The sequence below is a fragment of the Hylaeus volcanicus genome, chromosome 4, assembly GCF_026283585.1.
Source record: "Hylaeus volcanicus isolate JK05 chromosome 4, UHH_iyHylVolc1.0_haploid, whole genome shotgun sequence".
Classification (NCBI taxonomy): Eukaryota; Metazoa; Arthropoda; class Insecta; order Hymenoptera; family Colletidae; genus Hylaeus; species Hylaeus volcanicus.
Genome location: NC_071979.1, coordinates 24,225,357 through 24,250,402, shown reverse-complemented (window position 1 = coordinate 24,250,402; position 25,046 = coordinate 24,225,357). Strand labels below are relative to the sequence as shown.

The following is a 25,046-nucleotide window of genomic DNA, read 5'->3' as shown; positions in this document are numbered from 1 at the left end:
CGGGCAATGTCAATGTCTCTTCAGGATATCCTCGGCGGGTCAGAAGCACCAGCCGATCCGTTCTCTGTCTTGCTCGAGGAACGAGGACCCAGAGCGACGCACACCGTCCCCTCTGGGATCTCCTGGCCCCACCTTCTTCCCGTTGTAGTTGTCGTTGTCGGCTGAGGTCGGAGTTCATTGTGCCACAAGTGCATTCCGAGTGCCGGCGACGCCAATTGCTCGTTACGAACGTGAGGCCAGTTGCGTGTCGGTTCGTGAAAGCGACGGTGACGTTCGCCCTTCGTCTTTCGGGCTCCTCCTGAAACTCTTTTCCGTCCGGCGAGGGTCCGGGAGAATCCTCGTTCGTCCTGCGCGGTTCCTTGCGCAACCGATTCGGGGACCTCGGTGTCGCGGTGAAAGGGAAAGTGTCGGTGGACTTTCCGAAGGTTGCGGTTTCGGTGTGGCCAACGGCGAAACAATTGCCGAAGCTGAACGCGTTCATTGTACGTCGTTCGAACCACGGAGACGCGATATGCCATAACAGACTGTCGCCGGTTCGGATCGTCGAGGGATCCTTTGTGCACGTCTCCGGGACAGATCGAGTTAATTGCAGAAGCTCCGTCTACGAAGACAGGTTCGTTGACGGGATAAAGGGGTCCTAGCGAAGCGGAACTCGCGTTATCGAGCGACAAGAAGAGTTCACCGTTTCCAAAGCGAGGGCTTCCCCGGTTATTACGCTCGCCTGTCATCCGTTTCGTTCGCTCTTGGGATTTTAATCAACGCACGTACTGGACCGTGCGACGCCGCTGGCGTTCGGGAACAATTTTGATATATGTGTGAGTTTTATTGGTGTCACGGGTCTCCCGTTTCACGAAACGTGTTCGTTAACTCGCTCTGGCTATGTGCTGACACTCATCGCGAGGTTTCAGTGAAATAACGTACGATTAAACGCGTTTATTATCAACTGTTTGACTTAGATAGCGGTTTCCGTGCGCTCGAATTACTGGTTTAAAATTCACACCTCTGTCAAAATTGTCACGCATACGGGCGCGAAGGAAACTCGTAAATTACCATTCCATCGACCAAAGCTAATTATGCAAGATTACTTGGAATTCTTCGAGGCTCGTTCGAAATCACGTATGAAAGTGAGTCAACGGTCAGCGGACTGTTCGCCAGGTGCCATAATTACGGATTCCTGAGCGAAAATTAACCGACCCGAGTCGACCGTAATAATTATTATTTTCCCATCGAACGTGCATAGGTAACCGTGAGAAACTATTTTCGTTTAAGCGAATACTCTAGCTTAACGTCGAGGAACAATTGATCCTGTCGTGCATTTTCTTGTGATTTAAGATACGCAATCTGAAATCTAACCGTCTATCGAACCATGTGTATAGCGATATGCCAAAGCGATTGAAAGCATTTTTACCAAGTATTTCCTTGTTGAAGATATCTAATAACTCTTGGAAAAATATAATAAAATTCACGCGATAGAGGGCAACATTTCTCTTTCACTGAGATTTAATTACTGGGTTGTCCGGAAAGTCACGTCGATTTTCGGTAGATGGTACAGGTCTGAATATATTGGATTAGTTGAAAACAAATAACATATATCCATCCCTTGAAAGGTAGAAGTGCTGTGAAACAAAATTGTACCTATGTAATTCGATAAATATATATCAAAATTTAATCGTGCCTTTGAATTTTTCTTAAAAATTGGCACGAACTTTCTGGACAATCTAATAAATAAGACATAACAAAGATTTTAACGAGCCCTTTAATCACTCGGTACTCCGAAATGTCCAATCGCTTGTCGTACGACGAATTGACGTGATAATAACAGAAAATTACACGTCACGTAGGAAAAAAAGAGCACGGCGACGCACGTGGTGTTTGCGTGAGCGAGAGTGATTCGTCACGCGTTCGATACATTTCGCCAGCGTCGTTCACGTAACGGTCGGACTTTTCGCCTCCGACGTCTCGGAAAAAATGCGAAATGAAGTCATACCGCGTCGTAACTGGTTTACAACAGGACGAAAGTAATTGCACATGGGTTTTGCATTCTACGGGTAACGAGTGGTCGTTGAGGACGTCACCTGTTTCCGTTGCAACGGGCATCAACTTTCACGGTGGAGGGACTCGTGGAGAATTTATGGTCAAAATGTTCGTTAAGGAGGGAAATATTAGGTTGTCCGGAAAGTTCGTGCCAATTTTTAAGAAAAATTCAAAGGCACGATTAAATTTTGATATATATTTATTGAATTACATAGGTACAATTTTGTTCCACAGCATTTCCACCTTTCAAGGAATGGATATATGTTATTTGTTTTCAACCAATCCAATATATTCAAACCTGTACCATCTACCAAAAATCGACGTGGACTTTCCGGACAACCCAATAGATTTAAGGACTACGTTTCAGCAAGAAAGGAATGTATACGATTTAATGAAACTTTGAGAACATTTGATATATACATTCAAGTAAATAGTGTAATTTTTTGGAAGTATTTCCGCGGAGAATATGGAAGATATCAGCTGGCAGATAATAAAGTAGCTGTTTTGTGTACATTCTCACAGTTTTCATTTGAAATCAATAGGGATTTAAATTTACTTTAAAGACATATCTTTCTTCTATAAGAACCTACATTCGGAGTAAAATTATTGTTTAAGGTATCTTTTTATTGCGAAAAACGTTATACAAAAATGACAGGAAATTGTGCTCTTTCGTTTAAACACCTCCAGAAATGCAATACTGAATTTCTCAGGGGAGAATTTAGATTCATATAGAAGAGAGACATGTCTTTAAAGTAAATTTAAATCTCTATTGATTTCAGATGAAAACTGTTACCTCCTGAATGTACGCAAAAGGAAGCTGATATTTTCCATATTTTCCGAGGAAATACTTCCAAAAAATTACAATATTTACTTGAATACATGTATAAAATGTTCTGAAATTTTCATTTGGTTATATACATTCCCTTTTTGCTAAAAAATTCATGCAAATCGTTAAAAATACGTAGTCCTAAATCTATTTCCCCCCCTAAACAGTCTTCGTTCTCGACGAAATCGATCACCAAAGTTTAATATTAATAGCGATAATAACTTTTAATTGGCAACACAGTATAGCAGAGATTAATCTTTCTAGGAAATTCATCTTTCAGATCTACGCTGTTTACATGAAAACAACCAAGTTAATTAAGCCGTGCGAATGTCTCTCTCCATTGCCAAGTTTGACACAATCGAGCCGATCGGTTAGTCGAAATCCTATCGCGTAGATCTACGCCGAGATCTAGCTTCAGATCTGGTGTCTTTACATAAGAGGAATCCCAGATGGCTATCTCGTCTCGAATATGTAACGAACATTCCTGGTAGCTTGTTTCATTCATAATGTAACGCCGGAGTTGCGCGAGGGATGAAAGAAATTTCTCACAGCAAAAACAGCTGCGTTCCGTGTAAAGTATTTCCTGAGAACGTGGAAAAAAAAGAAATCGAGGGAAATTGAACTGTAAACCACACGCGGTCGATGATACTCGACCCAAAACAGTTGGTGACATTAGAGATAGATGAAAGCTCGCGAGGTATCGGTGCTGTTATCGATTTCACGGTACGCTCGGATTCCAAATACACGATTTATCGCCGCACCGTATTTTGCGTGGAAGGACCGACCGTATTTTGGCTCGGAGACAAAAACTCGAGTAACCGAATCCGACAGATTTCTCTGTGCGACTGATTTCCATTAATTCCAGGGATTAAATTAGTTTCGATTTTCCTTCGTTTTCCCTCTGGTTCCTTCTAAATGGATGTTCGACAACGCACCGGCTCTCGAATTTTCGTCGACGTTCCGGTGGAGAGAATCTGTTTGGCGACGCGTTATTTACAACCAGTCGTATGTTTATTAGATGCGTCACTCGTATCGCACGGTAAATCAGCCAATTGGAGCAACTTATTGCTTCCTGTCGCGAAGGACGTCCTTTGAAATGGATCGTTTGTCCCTCTTACGTCAAGCATCGACGACGCAGCTTCCGAGATAAATCTGCTTACAACTGCTACGCTTCCAGAGAGCGTGGAATACACTGAGCGGACATTTTTGCGAAACGACTCCTTTCAACCGTTCTCTACATCCTTACCATTCGTCATCTTGATTGTAAATAAAAAACAATTCGGTCACCGTCGAAACCCGATTCGCTCCAAAGTTGCTCTGTGCCTTGTGCTTTGTCTTGTTTAAGTGGGTACAGCAGGATATCTCGGAAGATGTTATAGTTATTAACCCTTTGCACTCGAGAGGTGACTCTCAGTCGCCATTAGGTTTCACGCAGCAAATCTACAATACCTAATGTTTCTTTAAGTTTAATTTCTTTGGAGCTCGAAGTGTGAATAAAATGATTGTCGGTGAGGTAAAGGTGACCTTATTCTCAAATCTAAATAGATTAGAATTCATGGCAATAGAATGCTAAGAGACATCTCGAAAGGCCTCGAGTGCAAAGGGTTAAGAACCTGTTTCTACAAAAATTGTTTGATAGGACGGGCTACGTCATATAATAATAATTTTCTTCGTGTGGGTGAAGTAATAGAGAAGATCTGGAGGTAAATCTAATTTTGTTTACTGGAATACTATATTTTCTCCTCCAAGAAATAATAGCAGACAATGAGACAAATTCAAAGAGGTGCTACACTACGACGTTCCGAGTTTAGCAAAGATAAATCGTTAACTTATGTTTACGTTCTGCATCGGCTTGTCAAACACGACACCCAATATAACAAGGAAATATCATAAACTCCGCTTTCACACGTGGTCTCAGAGCGAGTCCCGTTGAGCCCCCGGATGACCACAAATGGATGAAACCGATCAACGGCCATCGCACATCGAACTATAATACTTTCTCTGTAAAATTCACGTTTCTCTCCCTCTTGCTAGATATGAGCTAGATCGGGGTCGTTCCGCGACTCTTATTACCGATAGTAACTAGACACTTTGCGTTTAGAATCGCTCGCAGTCCGGATTACCGTTTGCTTCCGGCGAAATGACACACGAGAAGATGCCGGAGCCACGTTTATTCGGTCGACGGCGACGTTCATCCAGGTTGTTCGGAGGCAGCCCGCTCTGAAGACGACGACTGAATCCTCAAGCTTCGCGTTTGCGAGTACCAGAACTGGAAGTTCATCTAGATTTATGAACGAGATTCGCAGGAACCCAATTGTCCCGGTTTTCAGTTGATCGAGATTCCGGAGTTGAAATGAGCGTCGCGAGAATCTGGCAGCTGATCCCGTTGCTGATCATATCTTCTTCGAGGGTATTTTCAGCCAGCAACGTCTGCCCGCGAATAGAGAGGTGAGTAGTATTTCGAGTCTATGATCGAGGGATCGAAATTGCGAAACGGTTATGGAATCGTGGGAACGTTTTCTGCCGTATCAACATTGAACGGAGCCATGGACGAGCCTTGACAATAACCCAGACTGTTTATTACGCGGTCACCCGGTCCTACGGCATACCAACGCCGTCCCGATAAGGATATCGGCCGCGAGAAACGGATAAGTTAATTGATCAAACGTTTGCAGTTACACGGTCACCTCGATGGAAACGTACACCGAGCCGGTTACCGTCAATACGTTCACCTGGTGCCTCCAACTCCCGCCCAGGTGCCTGAAGACGTGGACCGAGACGAAGAAACGCTATCGAGTAAAGGTGAGCGATATAGTAAAACAACGAAGTCGTATCAACCGGAACGTGTCGTTTCTTAATGCTCGGAACGTCCGAAAACTCTTTCGATTCGACTCGTCGTCCACTCGAGGCCCCCGAGTATGAAAAGGAGGATATTATTTCGGGTGGAGAAAAGTGAAACGCAAAAAGTCGACAGAGCCGGCCACGGGTTTCGCAATTTCTCATCTCGTCGCGTTGGAGGAGCCTTTCCTGTCGCGCAGAACGAAAGGGAAGCTGGAATGGATCGAGGGGCTCGCAATAAATCCCCAGGTGGCTGTGTAACGATCCACGGTACACGCGGCAATAAAACGTCGGGTCTTTCGGTTATGGCACTTCTTCGTCCCGTTGTGGACGACAAACGCGAAGAATACCCATGCTTCACGAACGCGGGGAATACTATTCGACGCTTTTATCTCGAAACAAACGTTGCTCGCCTCTTCTCTAACACGTTGGCTGTCAAACTGTTGATCGCAAAAATTTCTACGAGGGTAAAATTTTCTTTCTGTACAATTAGAAATGGTATTATCTAATATCTGTGATCAAACTCATTTTTGCAATCCCTTTAAAATTCATCGATCCTACCTAGATTTATTTTCTTTAACACCTCGCCTTAAAATTAATGTGTTTAATTCCTTCGTAAAAATCCTTGTCACATATACAGCCAATCCCATAAGTATTCGTACCTTTTATGTTTATTGAAGACATTTGCCTAAATTAATTTGTAGGTTTGATGTTTCTAAATAAATTTTTTATTATAAATATATACATACATTCTCTAGTAGTCTATTTATCCAGACGTCTACCTACCTATCTAGAAGTCTATGTACATATTTGTAATGAATCATTTATTTGGAAACATCAAACCTGTCATTTAATTCAGACAAATTTCTTCGATGGACACAGGGGGGGTACGATTACTTATGAGTAGACTGCGGATCTTTATACAGAATAAAATCTTAGCGAACGTACCTACAAAAATTGAACCTAAATAGAAATTTATTTTACTCTGTAGCATTTTGTAGTTTCTTGCACATTCAAATTTCCTATAAATGCATAAAAATCCGCGGTCTACTTATGAGACTGACTGTATATTACGCGACGGCCAACGTGTTAAGAGCACCACATGGAAAACAAGTCGAAATTATTATATTGTAGAATTCAAAAGCGCCCGTGGTGCAGAGGACAAATTCAAGACTACTCGGTTCGTTATGTGACAGTTGAGGCTAATTACAGGAGAGTCAAAGTCTTCCTCGTCCACGTGATCCGCCTGAAAAACGCACGTGACTCGTTTAACGCGCAACTCGGAATCCACGAGCCCTCCAGGAAAATTCTAGGACACCGAATTCCTACTGTCGGTATTTCAATTCCCGTTGTAGGAATCTGACAATTGGCAGAGTGACAGACGACCGGAACGAACTCCCTTCGTGGAAGTTTTCCCCGCCAGTTTTTCGCGCGGCTCTGTAGGAAACATTGCGCGAGATTTATTTCACCCGACCGCGATAAAGTATCTTTTTCGATCCGGTTACGTGGGACGGTGTTAATTTTCATGTCGACGTTGACCTAAGAGATTTATTTAATTACTCGGTTCCTGGTCGGCTGTCGAAACGATACGCCAGCTAACTTATCGAGATATCGAGGCTTCCGCCATTCGTGCAGCCTTTTCAGTTTTTCATACTGTTTCACGTAATACTACTGGAGATTCGAACGGTAGGATTCACTTGGCTTTTTTAGTCATCCGAACCGAGTGGATAATTTAGTAGGTATGAGTTCTGAAAACATCTTCGAATCACAGACAGAATCGGAACATAATTTTAGACTGCAAAAACGATTTCATTAAAGTCAAACTTCATTTTTCCCACAAGTTCGAACGATACGAATCCTGAGAACGAAACAGACCCAACACCGGCCACTCTCGATTACGCAACGGGTGAATAATGATTAGAAGAAAGTCCTGGAAAAACGTCGGCCATTAACGAGCCGCGTAAATGATATAATTTTCTCTTCTTCGTCGCGGAAAGCTGGCCACCGTTGAAATAATTAGGTGGAGCAGCCCGACACAATTAAGAAAGTTAAGCGCGCGCCAAGCGGAACGATACGATACATTTTGTAACCGGTAATGCTCGTTTCGCGAGGCACGGAACAAAAACAAAGGTAAAACGAGCAATTGTCCGTGGGATTCCTTGGGACGGTGATTAAATTATGCGATACGCGCGAACACGGCCCGATTAATTACCGTGCAGAACAGATAAATCAATTAAGGCACAAGATTCCTTCGTCGTTCATTTATCTCCCGGATCGATCGAGATCTCGATTTCGGTAGTCAATGGCTGGGATCGCGCTTACGCAATTCGCATGATCTGCATCGACACGTGGCGTAAGCTATTACCACCGGAAGAAAGCGAGCACGGTGTTCGATGCAAATGCGCTCGAACTGGAGCAAACGTGGCGGTTCCCGTATCTAAACAGTAAAAGCAGTAAAAGCAGTTTCACCGCTTAGACGCGGGACACCGTGCGGCATTTCAAACCTAAGTGATTTCACGGATGGTAATGCGATTGAATACATAATCGCGCGAGGTGATAACATCTCTTTGCTAAGAGCACGCGGTGAAAACGAGCACACCTCCATTTTCTTTCACTGGATAACACAAACGTGGTGTTTGTATATGAGTAACGCTACAGCGACAGTGACTGACGTTGCACGAATTTTTTTTTAAATCTTTATGTACGCAATGGCAAATCAGAGAATTCATTTTCGGAGTATTTTCATCCTTTCAATTCGACTTGCAACAGCTGCAAAAAGTACTTTTTCCAGCGAGCCCGCGGAACTTTGCAAAAGTAGAGAGTTACTACTGTCAAAATCCATTTTGACCAGATAACAAAAATGAAATGTTTGTATACCAATAGCACAACTACGTGACAATCGCTAAAATTTTTGTAAAAAATCTTTACGTATCCAATGGTGAATAAGAGATTTTCACCCCTCGAATTCGGCTCACAACAGCTGCAAAAAGTATTCTTCCCATCGAGCCTGCGAAACCTCGCAAAAGTAGAGAGGTACCGCTGTCATAATTCATATCTGTGGATATCCCTTGTCAGATTTTTTTTTAGGTATCCCACAAGTGCACAGGCGTGTACACGGAACACCCAGCCAGGCGTTGCGCTGACAATGAGACCATATTCCTGTGAGAAACGATCGTGGTAGCAGCGGTAGCATCTAACCGGCGCCGTATATCGCGCGTTGCCCAAGTCTCTCGCGGCTGGAGCGGGCTTAATATTTATTGCGTAGGAACATCGCGGCGTATTTCGCTCCGTATTACGCCTGAGCGTTGCATAACGCGAGCGTAATGCGTAAAATCGACTTTCGAACGCTGATCCACGTGAATTCAGTGGCTACAAACACCCACGCTGAAATTAACCAACTAACAATGTTCGATGTTTCGACGGAAACAGAATAAAATGATCAGCTGCGAATCGTTCGATGTGGAGCATCGGTGACAGTTTAATGAACGTAGAGTCCTTTGGAAATTTTGTTGCTAGATGGAGGAGGACCAAGCCTTTTATATCGATTAGATTCAAGACTTTCGCGAGTAGTTCGAAACGAACTAATCGAGCAGCTTTAGCGTTAACGACGCAAGTCGCGAATTTACGCTAGCGAAATTAGTACCGTGGCGTTTTGGAATTTCCGACGGGTAGTTTGTCGGTTCCGCTAACGTTGGCGTGGATTTCGCCATCGGATCGATGACTCGCACGCACTCCTTCGAAAGCGTTCGACCTGGGACGTCGCGTTGCGCACGAGGAGGATGTGACCGATAACGTAATACCTGCGCCGAAGAACGAGGATCTCCCTGGCCGTTGCCATTGTGAACGTCGAGGCATTGACAGCGAGAAGGAAGAGGTAGATGATTATCCGATACCTAGGGAAGTCGAGGAGTGCCTAAACACCGCAACAGAAACTGCTGTCGTAAACCACACGTGGTCAACATTCTCTTAATGAACAACAGTGGCTACATAAACGCATCGCCCCGAAAATATTAAATTTATTGAATTTACAGAAGCTATTTTATTTTTTCTAAAGCATCCACGGGATCAGGTTGGGTATGAAATGAATAAAAATCGGTGGACTGATTTTCGCGCCGACCGCAATCCCATAATTGACTTCGGTGATCGACAAATTGAGAATGAGAGAAAATAAACTCTATCATCGTTAATGGGAACGGTAACTGAATCATGGGAAGTGTTACGCGCCAATTTCAATGATACTTTGTTGATAACGATTGACCCTTCTGCGTAAACGCTCCATAAGTAAGATAAGTATATCGGGTTATGACGTGCCATCCATGTTAAGCATAATTGACGGACTTCGTGGTATAAGTGGGGCAGTTTCCATACAATTCAATAAACAATACGAAACAAATATTTTCATACGAAGCGCGGGCTTCCCAGGAAATCGATTCTGGAGATCTATCGAGTACGCGAGCAATCGAATGCGACTACCGTGTCTGTCCATTACTCGCCGTTTCTACTCGTGTCGGCGTTTGTAAACATTGCTGGCGATACGGTACTTATCTATTCCAACTAGTTGCAGCTAGTTGGAAGATAGTAGGTTCAACGGAGAACAACACCGTGGCATCATCGCTATTTGCAAACAGCAACACCAATAGAAACGGTGAGTAACAGACAGACACGTCGATTCGTATTCGCGTAAGGATAATTTTATTCGAACAACGGATGACAAGTAAAATCGAACGTACCACGATTCTATATAACCAGACAACTCCCCCAGATAATCATTTTAAACGCTTGTCTTAAAAAATGATTACGCGCTCCTACTTTAAAGGGACGATCCATAAATTCGTCTCTATCTTATATTAGCACATCCACGACCAACCATGTTCGGTGCCGAGGAATGCACGGGGTGGCGATAAAAACGTAATTAGCTTTATAACAAGACCGTAACCGAGACAATGAGAACCTTGAACGCCTCGCAGAAGTGGAGCTACCGGCTGCCTGGAAGCGACGGGGACGACCGTAGCGGAAAAATGCGGCAAGAAACGTTGGAATTTCTCGAAAGCACCAGGATGCCCTAGAAAATCTGACACGACCTGGTGCGAAAATAAGGAACAAGGTGTTTCGCCGGGGGAAGGGGATCGATGGAATCAGGATAACGGACATCGGACACGGCCAGTTGCCGTTCGACGTCTCGAGGTTGCTCGTTGTTTTCTACGGATAGAAAACACCGGAATTGCGCAACATTTAGGCAGTTACGTATTTACGAGCCGGTCGATGATCATAGACAACCGTCGAGTCGTTGAATCGACTTTACAAGACCATAGATAATCGCCGAGGGAGGCCAATTATTCGATTGGACACCGAACGAAGAAACAGGTGTTGCGTGAACGGACGGTTTGTGCCACATTCTGTTCTCGGACGGATCATAAATATTATCCTGATCACCGTCGTCGTTAATAATTACGGTAATCTCGGGCTGACTTAATTGATTCTTTGCCTGAATCGAGCCTAACCGAACCGTTGCGCAACGCGATTCAACGCGAACGTTTTCCGTTCTTTCCTGTAAAGAGAGAGGAATCATTAGCAAAAACATCGATTATTTTATCTGCGCGGAGCAATTCATCACTCCTCGTAGGAGCCAAGTGTCGATTCTACGGGAACGAGAATACGTTATTCCTGCCGGTGGTTTGTATTGTCGGAGAGAGGTCTTTAAAGGCTCCTTAAGGGGGTCATCCCGTGTGACGGCCGTTTTTTTTTTTTTAAGGTTTATTCGGAATTTTTTATAACGAAATGAAAAAACACAGAGTATCTACAATACGTAATGTTCCTTTAAGTTTAATTTCTTTGGAGCTCGAAGTGTCGATAAAATGATCGTCGACGAGGTAAAGGTGACCTTATTCTCAAATCTAGATAGCTCAGAACTCGTGGCAACAGTATGCTAAGAAACATCTAGAGTTGCTGGTATTAGGTCTGGGTTAGGTCCCAAATCAGGGCGCTTTAGGTTCCTAAATCAGCGCTTCCAACAACACAGTTACCGAAACTGTGCTGAGACAATTACTGAAACCTGTAACGCTCATAAATACGCTCGAAATGCGTGAAGTGTCGAGGCCTCATCGTCCTTATGCTTCAAGGGCTACAATTCATGGATCTCGTCTGTCACAGCTTGATTTCAAGCAGAAAGGAAAAAGCGCGTGATTTTCGAAATTCCGGCAAGGAATTTCGATCCACTTTCGTCACACTCCATTACGCGTTCCAGGCGCAACGGTATCGAGTGCCGGTTTAATCTGTCCCCTGGAATATTCGCACTCGTAGATCATTCGGGCAGCGGCCTCATGCATGGAGTCCACGCACGTAATCCACGTCGGACGATTTCCGTATTTCTCGAAAGTTTTATACCGCGGCATCGTGCTCGTTACATTTCCTGCGATTCATGTCTTTTCATGAAGCTAGTTAGGCCCATACGGGGCGCTCGAGTTTCTCCGGGCCCAATTTATACGGAGGAAATCCTAATTAATTGGAACGGGGAATCGCTTTTTTCGCCGACACATTTTTCTGCGTTTCCGCGGAACGGGAACGTCCAATGAAGACATTAACGATCGCCGTGAAGGTTGGAATCGGCGTGCGCGTGTCGGCGTAACGCGTTTCACCCTTTTCGAACGGCGTACGTTGTACCGGGTCGATGATTACTTTTTCTCCACGTAGTTTGCCTCGTTCGAATAACGATCGGCTGTAATTTACCGGTCGGACGCAAGCCGAGTGAATACGGGCCGCCCCTGCACGCAACGGCGTTTACTTCTTTCTGGCAAAGCGAGAGCGAGATTAACTCCATGTTGCCGTCGCGAATGACGTTTCGTCGCGTTCGATTATTCGAGTTTTCACTCGCGGAACGCCGAACTTTGAGGGAATAATCGAATAGAAATGGAGACAAGGATCGTTATCGTACCGTTCGCAAAGGAAGAACTTTTGGAGGGTCTTTGATTGCAAAATACCATCTCCTATGGCAATAAGGGGGTCATCCCGTGTGACCGCCGTTTTTTTTAGGTCTTTTCGGAATTTTTTATAGCGAAATGAAAAAACACACAGAGCTTCCAAATTTTTACTATATATTTATTCAGCCTTTAACCCTTTGCGCTCGATGCCATTTTTTCTGGTATCTATCAGCAACTCGAGATGTTTCTTAGCATTCTATTGCCATGAATTCTAAGCTATCTAGATTTGAGAATAAGGTCGCCTTCACCTCGTCGACAATCATTTTGTCGACACTTCGAGCTCCAAAGAAATTAAACTTAAAGAAACATTAGGTATTGCAGATTTGCTGCGTGAAACCTAATGGTGACTGAGAGTCACCTCTCGATCGCAAAGGGTTAATGATCTATGACGCGCACAGATTGCCAGGAGCCTGCTCCAAGCCGAATCCCCTCTTCCAACCCTGTTGATCGCGATTTTTCCCAGCGTGGTTCAGCCACGATTCGTTTTTGCTCCCTAATCGCCCTCGCTTGGCCTCCCCCCAGTCGTACTTCACCGTCTAGTCGCATGGCAACCGGCGCGATTAATTCGCGTGCCATTTACTTGCATAACGAGTTCCTCCTTCGCTCCAGAGGGAGATATTAATTGCAACATTATGCCATACCGGTGGGGGGGATCGCGTTAATCGACTTTATCGTCCCGGGCGATCTGTAAGCCGTCGATAACGTCGTGGAACGAGTAAACTTCTCCAGGAGGTCCGTAATAGGAACGAACGAGGACGACGTTTGACGCGCAAAAATCCTCAGTTTCCTTCTAATGCGTTTGCAATCTTCCAGCTCTTCTGGTTTAATCCGTTCACTCACAAGGAAAGCTTTTTAAGTATCCGCCTTCGATTGTTTCGATTTTCGGATATGTTTTAAAGGACCGAAAAACAAAATATACGTATTCTCTTATTTTAGCTTGTTTCCATATTTCGGGGGGCGAAACGACCCCGTAAAGTTTCAGATGCAATAGGCTATCACCGAAACTATCAGAGATAGAGGAAAACATTTTAGGTAAAATTTTCATGGCCCTAAATATTGTAAAAAACAATTTGCTTATAACAATAGGCTATTGCAGCTGAAACTTTCAGAGGTCATTTCACTCCCTAAGTATGGAAACGGGCCAATATAAAAAAATACGTATATCTTATTTTTCGGTCCTTCAAAACATATCCAAAAATCAACACAACCGGAGAGAAACACCTAAAAAGCTTTCACGAATCCCCCATGTCAGTTTTCTTTTGCTCTGCATCCGTCAGCCTCTTCAAGCTCGCTCCCAACAGTTTTCTTTTTTTTTTTTTTTTTGAAGATAGTTAAGACTAGACCCAAGCGGAAACTCGTCGTAGTCCCGCGATAACGAAACTTCTCTCCATGGAATCGTGAGCACGCGATCGATGATAAAAGCACGCACACACGCTCGTGTGCAATCGTTACGCTTAGATGCGCGTGTAAAACGACCGTTTCCATCGAACGACGTATCAGAAACCGAGCGGAGAACGCAAGCAGGAAGGAGAGAAGGCGAGACGCCTAATTTATGGACGTGGACTTTGGTTTTCTCGCGCATATCCACTTACGATGGATTACGAACGAAACCGTTACACGTTTTACGCGTACCTCTCCTCTCGCTTTCGTTTCCATCGGCCGCGACCGCTCTCGTTCCCGTTCGAAACCGGAATCTCGCGGATCGAGAGCCGGACAGTCACTTCGTAATTACTGTTATGATAATTGTTCACGACCGGTGGACTAATCGGTAATTTATGGGCGATTTTAATGGCTGTTAACGCGAGGTAAACTTGTTCTTTATTTCGCGATCTGGATCGATGCATTCTTATTCACTCTCGAATCCATAATTTATAGGGAAGACAAATAATCAAAAAAAAAAAGCTCGAGTAAATAGTATATAAAATACCAGAAATAATAATGTAAATAGAGTTTATTGTATTAATATTTCATTTTGCATACGTTTAGCACGTGTTTCTCGTGTACATTCAGTCTCATAAGTATACCCGGTACGTCTGTTGAAGAAATTCGCCTAAATTAAGTAACAGGTTTGACGTTTCGTGAACATTTTCCTAATGTACAAAAATATACAACAATTTACCCACGAACATCTGTCATTTAATTTAGACAAATTTCTTCAATGAACACAAAGGATACGAATACTAACGGGATTGACTGTATGTGTTCGCGACAAATGTCGAAAATTCAAACTCGTCGATTATTCATCGGTCATAACCACGAATTAGATTTTGTCCAACGGAGTCTCGTTTCGTGTGGCCCCGCGAGGAAAGTGGGATACTCTCCAAAGTATCGCGAGAGTCGGTGCCAAAACGCGCCAGTTCGATGGCTTAGACGGCCTACTTTTTGTTCCATGATCGTTTCCTTAACTGGCCTGCTGTTTGGAAACTTGGAACGCTCGTTGGTTTATTGAATACGAGCCTACCGTGCCATTTAGATTAACGAGGAACTTCGTCCGACCGTAGCGCGTCCATTTTCATGAAACTTTGCATAAAGATAGATCGTTAAATGATATTTCGCACGTTTTCCTTTCGAAGAGCGAAAGAGGCGGTACGAACGGTCGTACGTAACCCTTTGCACTCGAGAGGTGACTCTCGGTTTTCTTTAGGTTTCATTTGTTTGGAACTCGAAGTGCCGATAAAATGATTGTCGTTGAGACAAAGGTGACCCGACTTTCAAATCTCAAATTAGAGATCTGATTTTCGAAGTCAATCTAAGCTTAGCATTCGTGACAATAAGATGCTAAGAAAGCATCTCGAGTTGCTGATAGATACCAGAAAAAAGGCCTCGAGTGCAAAGGGTTAATTCCCCAGCGACTCCAGCCTAAATTTTTGAAGATCCTGGCCCATATTTTCCAGACCGAGACGAAGACTAGGAGCGTGAACGAGTGCTGCGAAGGCTACAAAATGATCTCATCCAGCGACGACGAGATTGGCATCAGGTGTGTGCCGTTTTGCAAAAACTGCCTCTCAGGAGTCTGCATCTCGCCGAACGAGTGTCGATGTAATCCTGGGTACCGAGGAGACAACTGCACCGCTGGTAAGCGCATCCTTCTACAAAATTCTTTGATCAAATTCTACTTCCGAAAAGTAGGAATATCCTCCATTCCGCGTCCTTCGCAATTAAAACACAAAAATTGATGCCTGTACGTTTAGCAGAGATAAAAACTTCGCGAGTCTATACTGTGTCAGCTATTTAAAAAGCAGCGAAATCGTGACTTAACCCTTTGCACTCGAGGCCTTTCTTTCCGGTATCTACCAGTAACTCGAAAGCTAAGCTTAGGTTGAACATGTAGCCGGATTCGTAATCGCAAACTAATTTCAGATTTTACTGCACTGATAATCATTTTATTGACACTTTGAGTTCCAAAGAAATGAAACCTAAATAAACATTATTGTTGGTAGAGTCACCTCTCGAGTGCAAAGGGTTAAACTCGTCCTATTTTCGTGTAAACCGCAAGATACAAAAGATTTTTGATATCCGATAGATTAGGATCTCGAGCCCGATCGAAAGGGTGTCGTAGCGATCGATCGCGAACGCAGCGGGCTCGTTTCTGCGTCCAAACAGAAGCCTCGCGGACCTTGAAGCGTGCAAAGTACGAAACTCCGCAGCGGATGTATTTCACGCTCGATGAAACAGACCGGCCTTCCTACGATCGCGAACGGGCGAATAATTTTCACGCGAACGCTCGTTACGATTCCGAAATAGGCGGCTCGACGTTACCCTTCTACTTATTCTTTCGTTCTCGGCACCCTTGGTCTCCCTGACAAATAGTCAAAGCACGCGTCCACGATCTACACCTACGGTAAAGATTTGTTTGAACCTTGTTTTGTTTGTAGTGTGTCCAGCAGGCACATGGGGCTCGCAATGCAAAGAGAAATGCGACTGCACCCAGAGCGCGCCAGGTCTACTTAGACAAACGTAAGTTTATGACTTGTAACGCATAGATTTCTCTCGAGAAACGATAGAAGCGCTGCTCAAAGGAATCCTAAAACCTGCATCATTGGAAAGAGCATGGACTCTTCGGCCGATCGCACACTGGCGCAACCGATTTGAAATTAGTGTTCAAACCGTTTGCGCTCTTTGTTTTACCTAGATCCACGGTCGCATGCAACTACTACCGTAGTTTCAGAGTGGTTTGAAACTGGTTCGTTTGCGCCGTGTGCGATCGGCCTTCGGCATAACGATCTCGATCCTCTTTTAACAAAATCTCGATTATCTTTATCTCTAAACTAAACAAGTGGAAACTCTCTTCTATTCTTCCTTCGACTTTCCTCAATTTCCGCGTATCTGGCTTGTCGTGAATTACGTAATGTTTACTAAACACAGCGCAACCTGTTGATCGCACGCACAAGCCTAAGCGCTCCGATAATCGAGCCCCGAGCATTCGTCTCGCGGATAATTAGTGTTTGCTCCAGGTGCGACGAGTCGTGTCTCGACGATCACCAGAACCCAGAGTACGCGACTCGCTGCAACTGCGAGACAGTGTCAAATAAGTGCGACCACGAGACTGGTCGATGTTTGGCCAACGAGACGATCATCCCTGCCAGCGGAAAATCCTCGCGGATTCCAGAGACGACGGAAATCACGACGGAAGGTAATAACCCGAAAGAAACGTTCCAAGTGAAATATTTGTTCGCGCGATGCAACTGTTGGTCGAAAGTCGCGATCCTGAATACGTAATTCGATGGTAAACAGTGCATTCGTGGAAGCTGCGACGAAGTGCATTTAAATAAACCGTAACCATTGCGGCTGGCGTTTACGCAACGATCTTGGAACGATCGTTGTCGTCCTGATCGCGAGACGGTAGTGGCTTAAATTTTAGGGTGGACCAAAAATTCGTGCGTTTTTTTTTTTACGTTGTTTCAATTTGTGTAATTTTGTTCAGTCGTTAAAATTACTTTATGCGCAAGTGTTATATATCACTTTTGTAGCTTTCGGAAAGCTCTTTCATATTTAATTATTAGCTAGATTAGTTTATTGATCGTTTAAATTTTGTTCTCGTTTTATTGAATTCATTGATAATTTGAAGAGTCGAGTACTTTTACGTCACTACTGGAAGCAAGAGTTTGAAGCTACTGAAGCACCAAAGAAAATATTATATTCGGTAGCTTGAAAACTCTTGCTTACAGTAGCGACGTAAAAGTACTCGAATCTCAAAATTTTCCATGATTTTATTAAAACGAACAAAAGTTAAACTAATGTTTAATTAAAATTAAATTAATGCAGCTAAAAATTAAATATAAAAGGGCTTTTGAAAAGCTACAAAATGATATATAACACTTGCACACGAAGTAATTTTAATGACTCGAAGAAATTGCACAAACTGAAACAACGTAAAAAAACCACGAACTTTTGGTTCACCCGAATGATACAATCTAGTTTGATATCTCTCTAAAACTAACCGAAGTCGATTACGCATGAGTGCTTAAGATGAAACATCCACAATGTCCTCCGTTCGGATAAGAGAATTGCTCGAATAGTGTGGTATTCGAATAACGTAGATCCGAATCTCCTTTGAATGATTATTCGTCCGACTTCTTCGATAGGTAATTGAATGTTTCCAATCGCAGTCAGCCTCGAGACCGTATCAACGACGGATAATCCTTCTGAAACAACCAGCCCGGAAACTACCACCGCTTCGACACCGGATCGTCCGAAAACTAGGACACAGGCTCGCGAAGATGGGAACTCTAGCACCGCCAGGCCCGTGATCGTTTTAGTTTCCGTTCCAGAACGGAGAAGGAACTTGGAAAAGGAACGAGGGAAATTCCCAATGAAAAATCCCTTCCTGAGACACGTCGACGAGGACGTTCCTCTGCGCGTCGTCCCTCCGCTCAAAACGAATTATGCCAAGAACGTTCACAAAGGTAACGAAGACACTCAAACTCCCCAGATGGTGGATAATTCTACAATGTTATAACGCTGAAGTCATACACAGTCGGTCCAATAAGTATTCCTACCCTCCACGTTTATCGAAGAACTCTGAATCAAGTGACAGGGTTAATATTTTCAAATAAATGCTTCATTATGCATATGTACACAAATTTACTTTACACGTTTATACACTTACAATAAAAAATTTATTTGGAAACATTAAAGCTATCATTTAATTTATTAGGTGGACTGGAAAGTGATGTCGTTTTTGCGATTTTAAATACTTGTTTAACGATTATTAGCTCGTTCATTTACCGATTTGGTTTACAAAATTTCCACGCTAATAAAATATCCGCAGTCCACTCAAAACGCTGTTGATAACGAGAGCGATTACGTAATTGATTGAAAATAGAAATTTATTAAAAATGTGTTTGAATTTAATATAAAAGAAACGACATTACTTTCCAGTCTACCTAATAGACAAATGTACGAATATGGTACGAATATTCACGGTACGGACTGTAGTTGCCCTTTAAAAACTCATTCGTGTAGATTTAATTCTCTTTTGACTTCCAAGTAGATTATGATACTTATCCTGAAGTATCGCTGGAGGATTTTTTTTTATTTTGACCAAAGTCAGCCTGCGAAAGTCTCAACTACCGAAGAGATGCAAGGTAAAATTGCCCCCAAGTCCTAATCCGTAGCTGTTTATTTCGAGCAGACGAGGTTCAGCCGACTCCTATCCCCCTGGACGTTGCTCTAATCGTGGTAGCCTCGATCGTGTCCCTGGGCCTGACCTCGTTGGCCGTCGCCATGGTACTCCATATGCGCTCGAAGCTGTTCGAAACGGCCAGGCTGTCGATCTACGACGTGGAGAAGACGAAGAGCCAGGAAACCGAATCACGGGCGAGAATCTCGTCGATAGTCACTAGCGCTGTTCCCCGTGAGTACGCGATTCTTTCGTTAGATCTTCTTTTCTGGTTCATTGCTGAAGATCCCTTTATCCTTGACCTCGTTTACGTTCGCGTAATCCTATCACGTTGGCCATCTTGAACCCTCCGGACAGCCTAGGTGTTGGATCAGTCGCAGAGGATTAGAATGTTCTCTCGTGACGGGTTTTCCTTTTTCCCTCGAGGGAAGTGTTTCGCTCTATGAGACAGTGTTTCTCAAACTTAGATGGTAGCCAAATCGAACGCCATAATTCAATGGGCTCTGCGGGCTCCGCCGTAACTTCCTCTCGTCGATAGTTCTGTGTCGTTGATAGTTGAGTGTCGATATTTTACGATCAGACGGTCTAAACAACCTTTATTGGAATGCTTTTGACCTCCTCGAATGTTGCGGATCCTCTTCAGCATATAAATAATAATTTATTTTTGGATCCTCGAGGTTGATCTCGAACCAGAGAATCGTGGCGTTAATAGACTCCAAGAGTGTCAAGTTAGGCCCACCATTTCCTTAATTGCACTTGCAGAAAGCCCTGTTCGAGTGAGTCCTCTGTTTACGTCGTCCCCAGAGCAAGGAATGACGCTGACAGTCGCTGGGATCGACCCTTCGTGCAACTACGCCAACGGAGCTGCCACCATCGGTCTTCGTATTTCCGGCAATCTGCGTGGTAAGCGAAATCCTCGCGTTATCGTTAACGGTACGGAAAACGAGAGTTGGAAAGCTATCCGTGCATCTCCGTACAAGTTTCTTAATTAAACGCATCCTTGTCTTAACTACGCCAACTAACGCTCGCACCAAAGTAAATTAGAACCGATAGCGGAAGAGGGAGGCATGCTCTTTTAACACGTTGACTGGCTGACTTATATTTGTAAAACGTATGAGCCTATCACTTCGTTTCTATATAATTGAAACTTATTTGTATCGAATTTAAACTTGTATTTATTTTTGCAACCTCGTCAGATTCACAAATACTATGCAAATTTATTTTCTTTAATTTCTCATCTTTAGAATTAATTTGTTCGGTTGTTTGGAGGAAAATTCTGTCACCCATATACGGGTGACGCGGCGTTCGAAATGTTAAGTAACCCCGTATGATAATTCTCCTTTTCGAACGAGTATCGAAACCGACCAATTTTTCGAACGCTATACATTTTCCACGTCCCGTTTTCTAGATTTTCTGCAAGACGACCACTACGACCATCCGCCAGCGACGCTGATTCGCCTGCAACCCGACTTGGACGCGAACGGGGAACACATCTACGACGAAATTCCACTGCAATCGAGCCCTCTCAGATCCCGCAAGGACTCGTGATCGGAATACACGATCTACCCTAACAGCCAGAAAGTAAAATCGATGGCGTTGGTACAGTAGTCCCTTGCTGACTATCCGAAAATCGCCAAGCTGATATATCGGCTCGAGTCGACGGTCGCTCGAGCTGATGAAGCACGAACAATGGAAACGACGCGTGATCGGTACTATGTCATAGTTCGAAGATTTGAATTCGGGGTGAAAATGTTCGCGCCTACGACTACCAATTTGCTCACGATGATTTTATACATAGAGATAAGAGCTTCAACGAGATCCAGTCTTCTACTGTTCAACTTGAACGCTTATTAATTCGTGAATACGCGTTATTCGTGAATAAATAAGCCGTGAATAATAAGATAAAGATTGAATCGACGCAGCAGGGGGTTAATCGAGGAAAAAGGAGCCCGTCGAGTCCCGTTCGGAGTCTTACCACACGTTCCACGGTTTTGCGGAAGAAAGCGAGCAAGAACTGTCGCGCCCGAGGCGTTCGCGTGCCATTGTTAGAGTCACGCTCTCGCGTGCAATTCCGGAGGCGGATGTGAAAGAGCCGATTCGTCTACGGGCCAAGAAAAATCCGATCGGACCGGTTTCCGACCTTACGCGGACTCGTTTAGCGTGCAAGGCTGAACGTGACTGCGATCGGTACTCGGCCGGGCAGAAAAACGGCATCGCCAGCGGCGCCAATCGCTGCCAGGCGTCGCGATTAGATTATCCGTCGAGGCGTGTACAGCGACGACTTGTCCTCGGGCCTCCCTTTGCGTGAACAGAAATTTCTCTGAATTTTCCACTCCTTCCTATTCAAACTGTTCATTCATAGATCTTTCTTGGACCTCCGTTCGCGTGAACAGAGATTTTCCTGAATTTTCCACTCCTTCCTATTCGAACTGTTCATTCACAGACCTTTCTTAGACCTCCGTTCGCGAGAACAGAGATTTTCCTGAATTTTCCACTCCTTCCTATTCGAACTGTTCATCCACAGATCTTTCTTAGACCTCCGTTCGCGTGAGCAGAGATTTTCCTGAATTTTCCACTCCTTCCTATTCAAACTGTTCATTCATAGATCTTTCTTAGACCTCCGTTCGCGTGAGCAGAGATTTTCCTGAATTTTCCACTCCTTCCTATTCAAACTGTTCATTCATAGATCTTTCTTGGACCTCCGTTCGCGTAAACAGAGATTTTCCTGAATTTTCTACTCGTTCCCATTCGAATTTTTCATCCACGAACGCCAAGAACCAATACATGAAACAATACTTTTATAAAATTCGTGTGTGAACTACGAACAAGGAATTGCAATTTTTGTACAAGAATATTACTAGTTTAGGATTCGATTTCTTCCCATCGTGGTACGTTCAACTTGTTTTCATAATGAATTTCTATCGTTAGGCTTAGGAAATACCAAAGACGAGAGGCCAGTGATTGCATAAATCGGTAATTTATAATCTCGCGTAGCTCCGATGTTTCGTTAATCGGTTAATCATATCTCGTTAATCGTTACACACTCGGAACGGTCCTATTTACACTTCCGTTTGAAGTTTGCGCTCAGAGGCTGAGATCATCGATAATAATATAAATTCGCGATGAATTTCGACTGACGCTGCGCTTTCATCGCGGATTAGAAGAAGAACGAAAAAGTAGACGTCGATAGCGCGTAATTAGAATAACGCTCGATGATAATCGCGCGTTGTTTGCACGCCAGCGAACCTACTTCGCGACGATAACGAATTGCGTGCATCTAGATGCGTCCATAAATAATTCTGGACTGATTAATCGATCGCGCTGTGCGATCAACCCTCTCGCTGTTTAATAACGTGATCGATTAATTATTAAAATAAATCTGTACCACATGTCTCTATTAGTGGGACCGAAAAGTAATCAAAACGTCTTCGACTTGGAAAAGTTTCTCAATGAAAAATTGAAGGAAATCGAACAACTGCCTTTACGTTGGCAAAAAGTGTTAGAAAATGATAGAAATTATTTTGTTGATTGGTATCTAAAATTTCTTTAATAAATATATGTTGACAAAATTTTGATTACTTTTCGGCTCCCCTAATATAATTTACATTATAAACAAGATCCTTCACTGTCCTTTTGCGTAGACCAATTGCATTCCTAATAATGTGACCTATGCGAAGAAACATATTTTTCCAGAATCCTAAACATATACGTATATTTTTCTAGATAACCAAGAGATCACGACTCAAATACTTTAATCTTGATCGCTCGCTATCTAGGCTAAGCAATTTGTCTGGAGACCAATCGCTTTAATACGTATCTTCTCGGCTCCAAGTCGTACGGACCAGACAGCGAAAGCATTAGAAATTTAGTCATCATCGTCAACAATTGAAAACAACATCCTCCAACCAATCTAACCCAGACTGATCTTCTGTAACACCTCAATTCCTCCTTGTAAAAAGCTCTGTAACCGCTCTATCCTCGACGCGTTAATCCCGATCGATCGCCGAGGCCGATCCGCGCGTGATCTATCTTGCGATTCACTTTGTACTCTCCGCGAGAGGACAAGTCAGCTACTCTGCGTCGTTACTTTATTATTATTTAACAAGTACAACGTCGAACGAAATTGAACGAAGTTAACAAAGCTATACGCGTGGGACTATAGGTCCTTGTGTTGAGACGGCTCGGATAATTCTCTTGTCGAAGGGAAAAGTAGCGGGCTTTATAGGTTCGGAAGAGATAGAAAATGGAAGGCTGGGAATTATCTTAAGTTTAGTGGTCGAAAGAGGAGGGGTAGCGAGGTCGCGGTGTCCGAGATGACTGGTCAGGATGAAATCATCAGTTATCGAAGAGAAGAAATTTGGAATGTTTGCTGCTGGAGTTTGACGGAGGATGAGAAGAAGCCAGAGTTATCTTAACTAAAGGATGTAGGAGTCTAAACGAAAAATAAAGCACGGGAATTCGAACCCACGATCCTCGGATCCACAGGACTGTACTTGACCTACGCGACCAATCCCGTACCCTACGTTTCGTACTCTTATTTGACTCCTTATTGTTGGGTATGGGAGGCGCGGATACTACACTCGGCTATCCTGAATTGACATTCATTCGCCCTCGAATGTCCGTTTTCTCGGGTTTCGCGTCTCAACAACAGTGCGCGCCGCGCCCTCTTTCGCGAGTGTACTCCCCTCTCTCTTTCTGGAACGTTGTTCTCTCTCGACGCCTCATTGTTGCCCGCTCCACCTCCTCCCCTCTCTCTTTCTCTCTCGGGTTTTGCGTCTCAACAGCAGTGCGCGCCGCACCCTCTTTCGCGAGTGTACTCCCCTCTCTCTTTCTGGAACGTTGTTCTCTCTCGACGCCTCATTGTTGCCCGCTCCACCGTCCTTCGCGTGGCATTGTTGTTCATCGTGACTCATCGTCACTGGCCGGTCCTCTGCCGCTGTAACCCCCCATCCCGGACGAGCCCCCATATGTAGGAGTCTAAACGAAAAATAAAGCACGGGAATTCGAACCCACGATCCTCGGATCCACAGGACTGTACTTGACCTACGCGACCAATCCCGTACCCTACGTTTCGTACTCTTATTTGACTCCTTATTGTTGGGTATGGGAGGCGCAGATACTACAAGGAAATACAAAGATTATGTTGGCATACAACATTTCTGCGAGCTCGGTGCATCCAGCTTATCGTAGTTCAAAAATAGGACAACGAAGTGGCCATCGCGCTTCAGGGATCCTCGCCGCGACGCTTTACCGCGCGCAGCACAGCATCCTTCGCGAGGCGGCGATATCGACGGATTACGTAAAACTGTCAATGCGCGAGCCAAACCCACGAAACCTATCTGCCGTTTCCAGCACACTTGGCGACGAGACTGCCGGACACCTATCAAGTCGGTGGAGAGATCAAATCAAGTGTCGACGTTCCTATCAGCGGCCTCTTGTTTTCTTATTTTCGAGACGTCGCGTCAAGCCCCTTGCGCGCGATTAGCCACTAGCGTTTAATTACAAACGGATTTTTATGAAATCGATGCCCGGTGTCCTCGGCTCGTATAGAAATGGTAGCGAACGAGTCTGGATGCATCTACTTCTAATGGAACTTTTTCCAATAATTCATACGACCGATTACTCGAGACATTAACATGAGATTGACTTGGTAACCTCCCATTAAGGAAAACAAGGATTTATCGAGAATCGCGTGCAGTTCATTGGAATGAGTTATACTAGCACAGGCTGCGATTAAGGATCGTCCAAG

At 44.0% G+C, this 25,046-nt stretch overlaps 1 protein-coding gene across 3 annotated transcripts; it reads left to right on the top strand.

Annotated features, from left to right (window-relative positions):
* The first annotated feature begins 217 nt into the window (after nucleotides 1–217).
* LOC128875176 (uncharacterized) lies at nucleotides 218–24,311 on the top strand. Of its 3 annotated transcripts, none has more exons than XM_054120549.1 (10): nucleotides 218–613; nucleotides 4,962–5,308; nucleotides 5,536–5,662; nucleotides 15,570–15,750; nucleotides 16,551–16,632; nucleotides 17,130–17,308; nucleotides 18,285–18,581; nucleotides 19,310–19,531; nucleotides 20,060–20,200; nucleotides 20,706–24,310. In XM_054120549.1, the coding sequence occupies exons 2-10, from the start codon at nucleotides 5,214–5,216 to the stop codon at nucleotides 20,843–20,845; spliced, it is 1,464 nt and encodes a 487-aa protein (XP_053976524.1). In that variant the 5' UTR covers nucleotides 218–613; nucleotides 4,962–5,213; the 3' UTR covers nucleotides 20,846–24,310. The 3 variants fall into 3 exon arrangements, with proteins under 3 accessions (XP_053976524.1, XP_053976526.1, XP_053976525.1); XM_054120550.1 differs by lacking the exon at nucleotides 218–613 and adding an exon at nucleotides 672–815; XM_054120551.1 differs by lacking the exons at nucleotides 4,962–5,308; nucleotides 5,536–5,662 and having other exon boundaries at nucleotides 20,706–24,311.
* The last annotated feature ends 735 nt before the right edge of the window (nucleotides 24,312–25,046 follow it).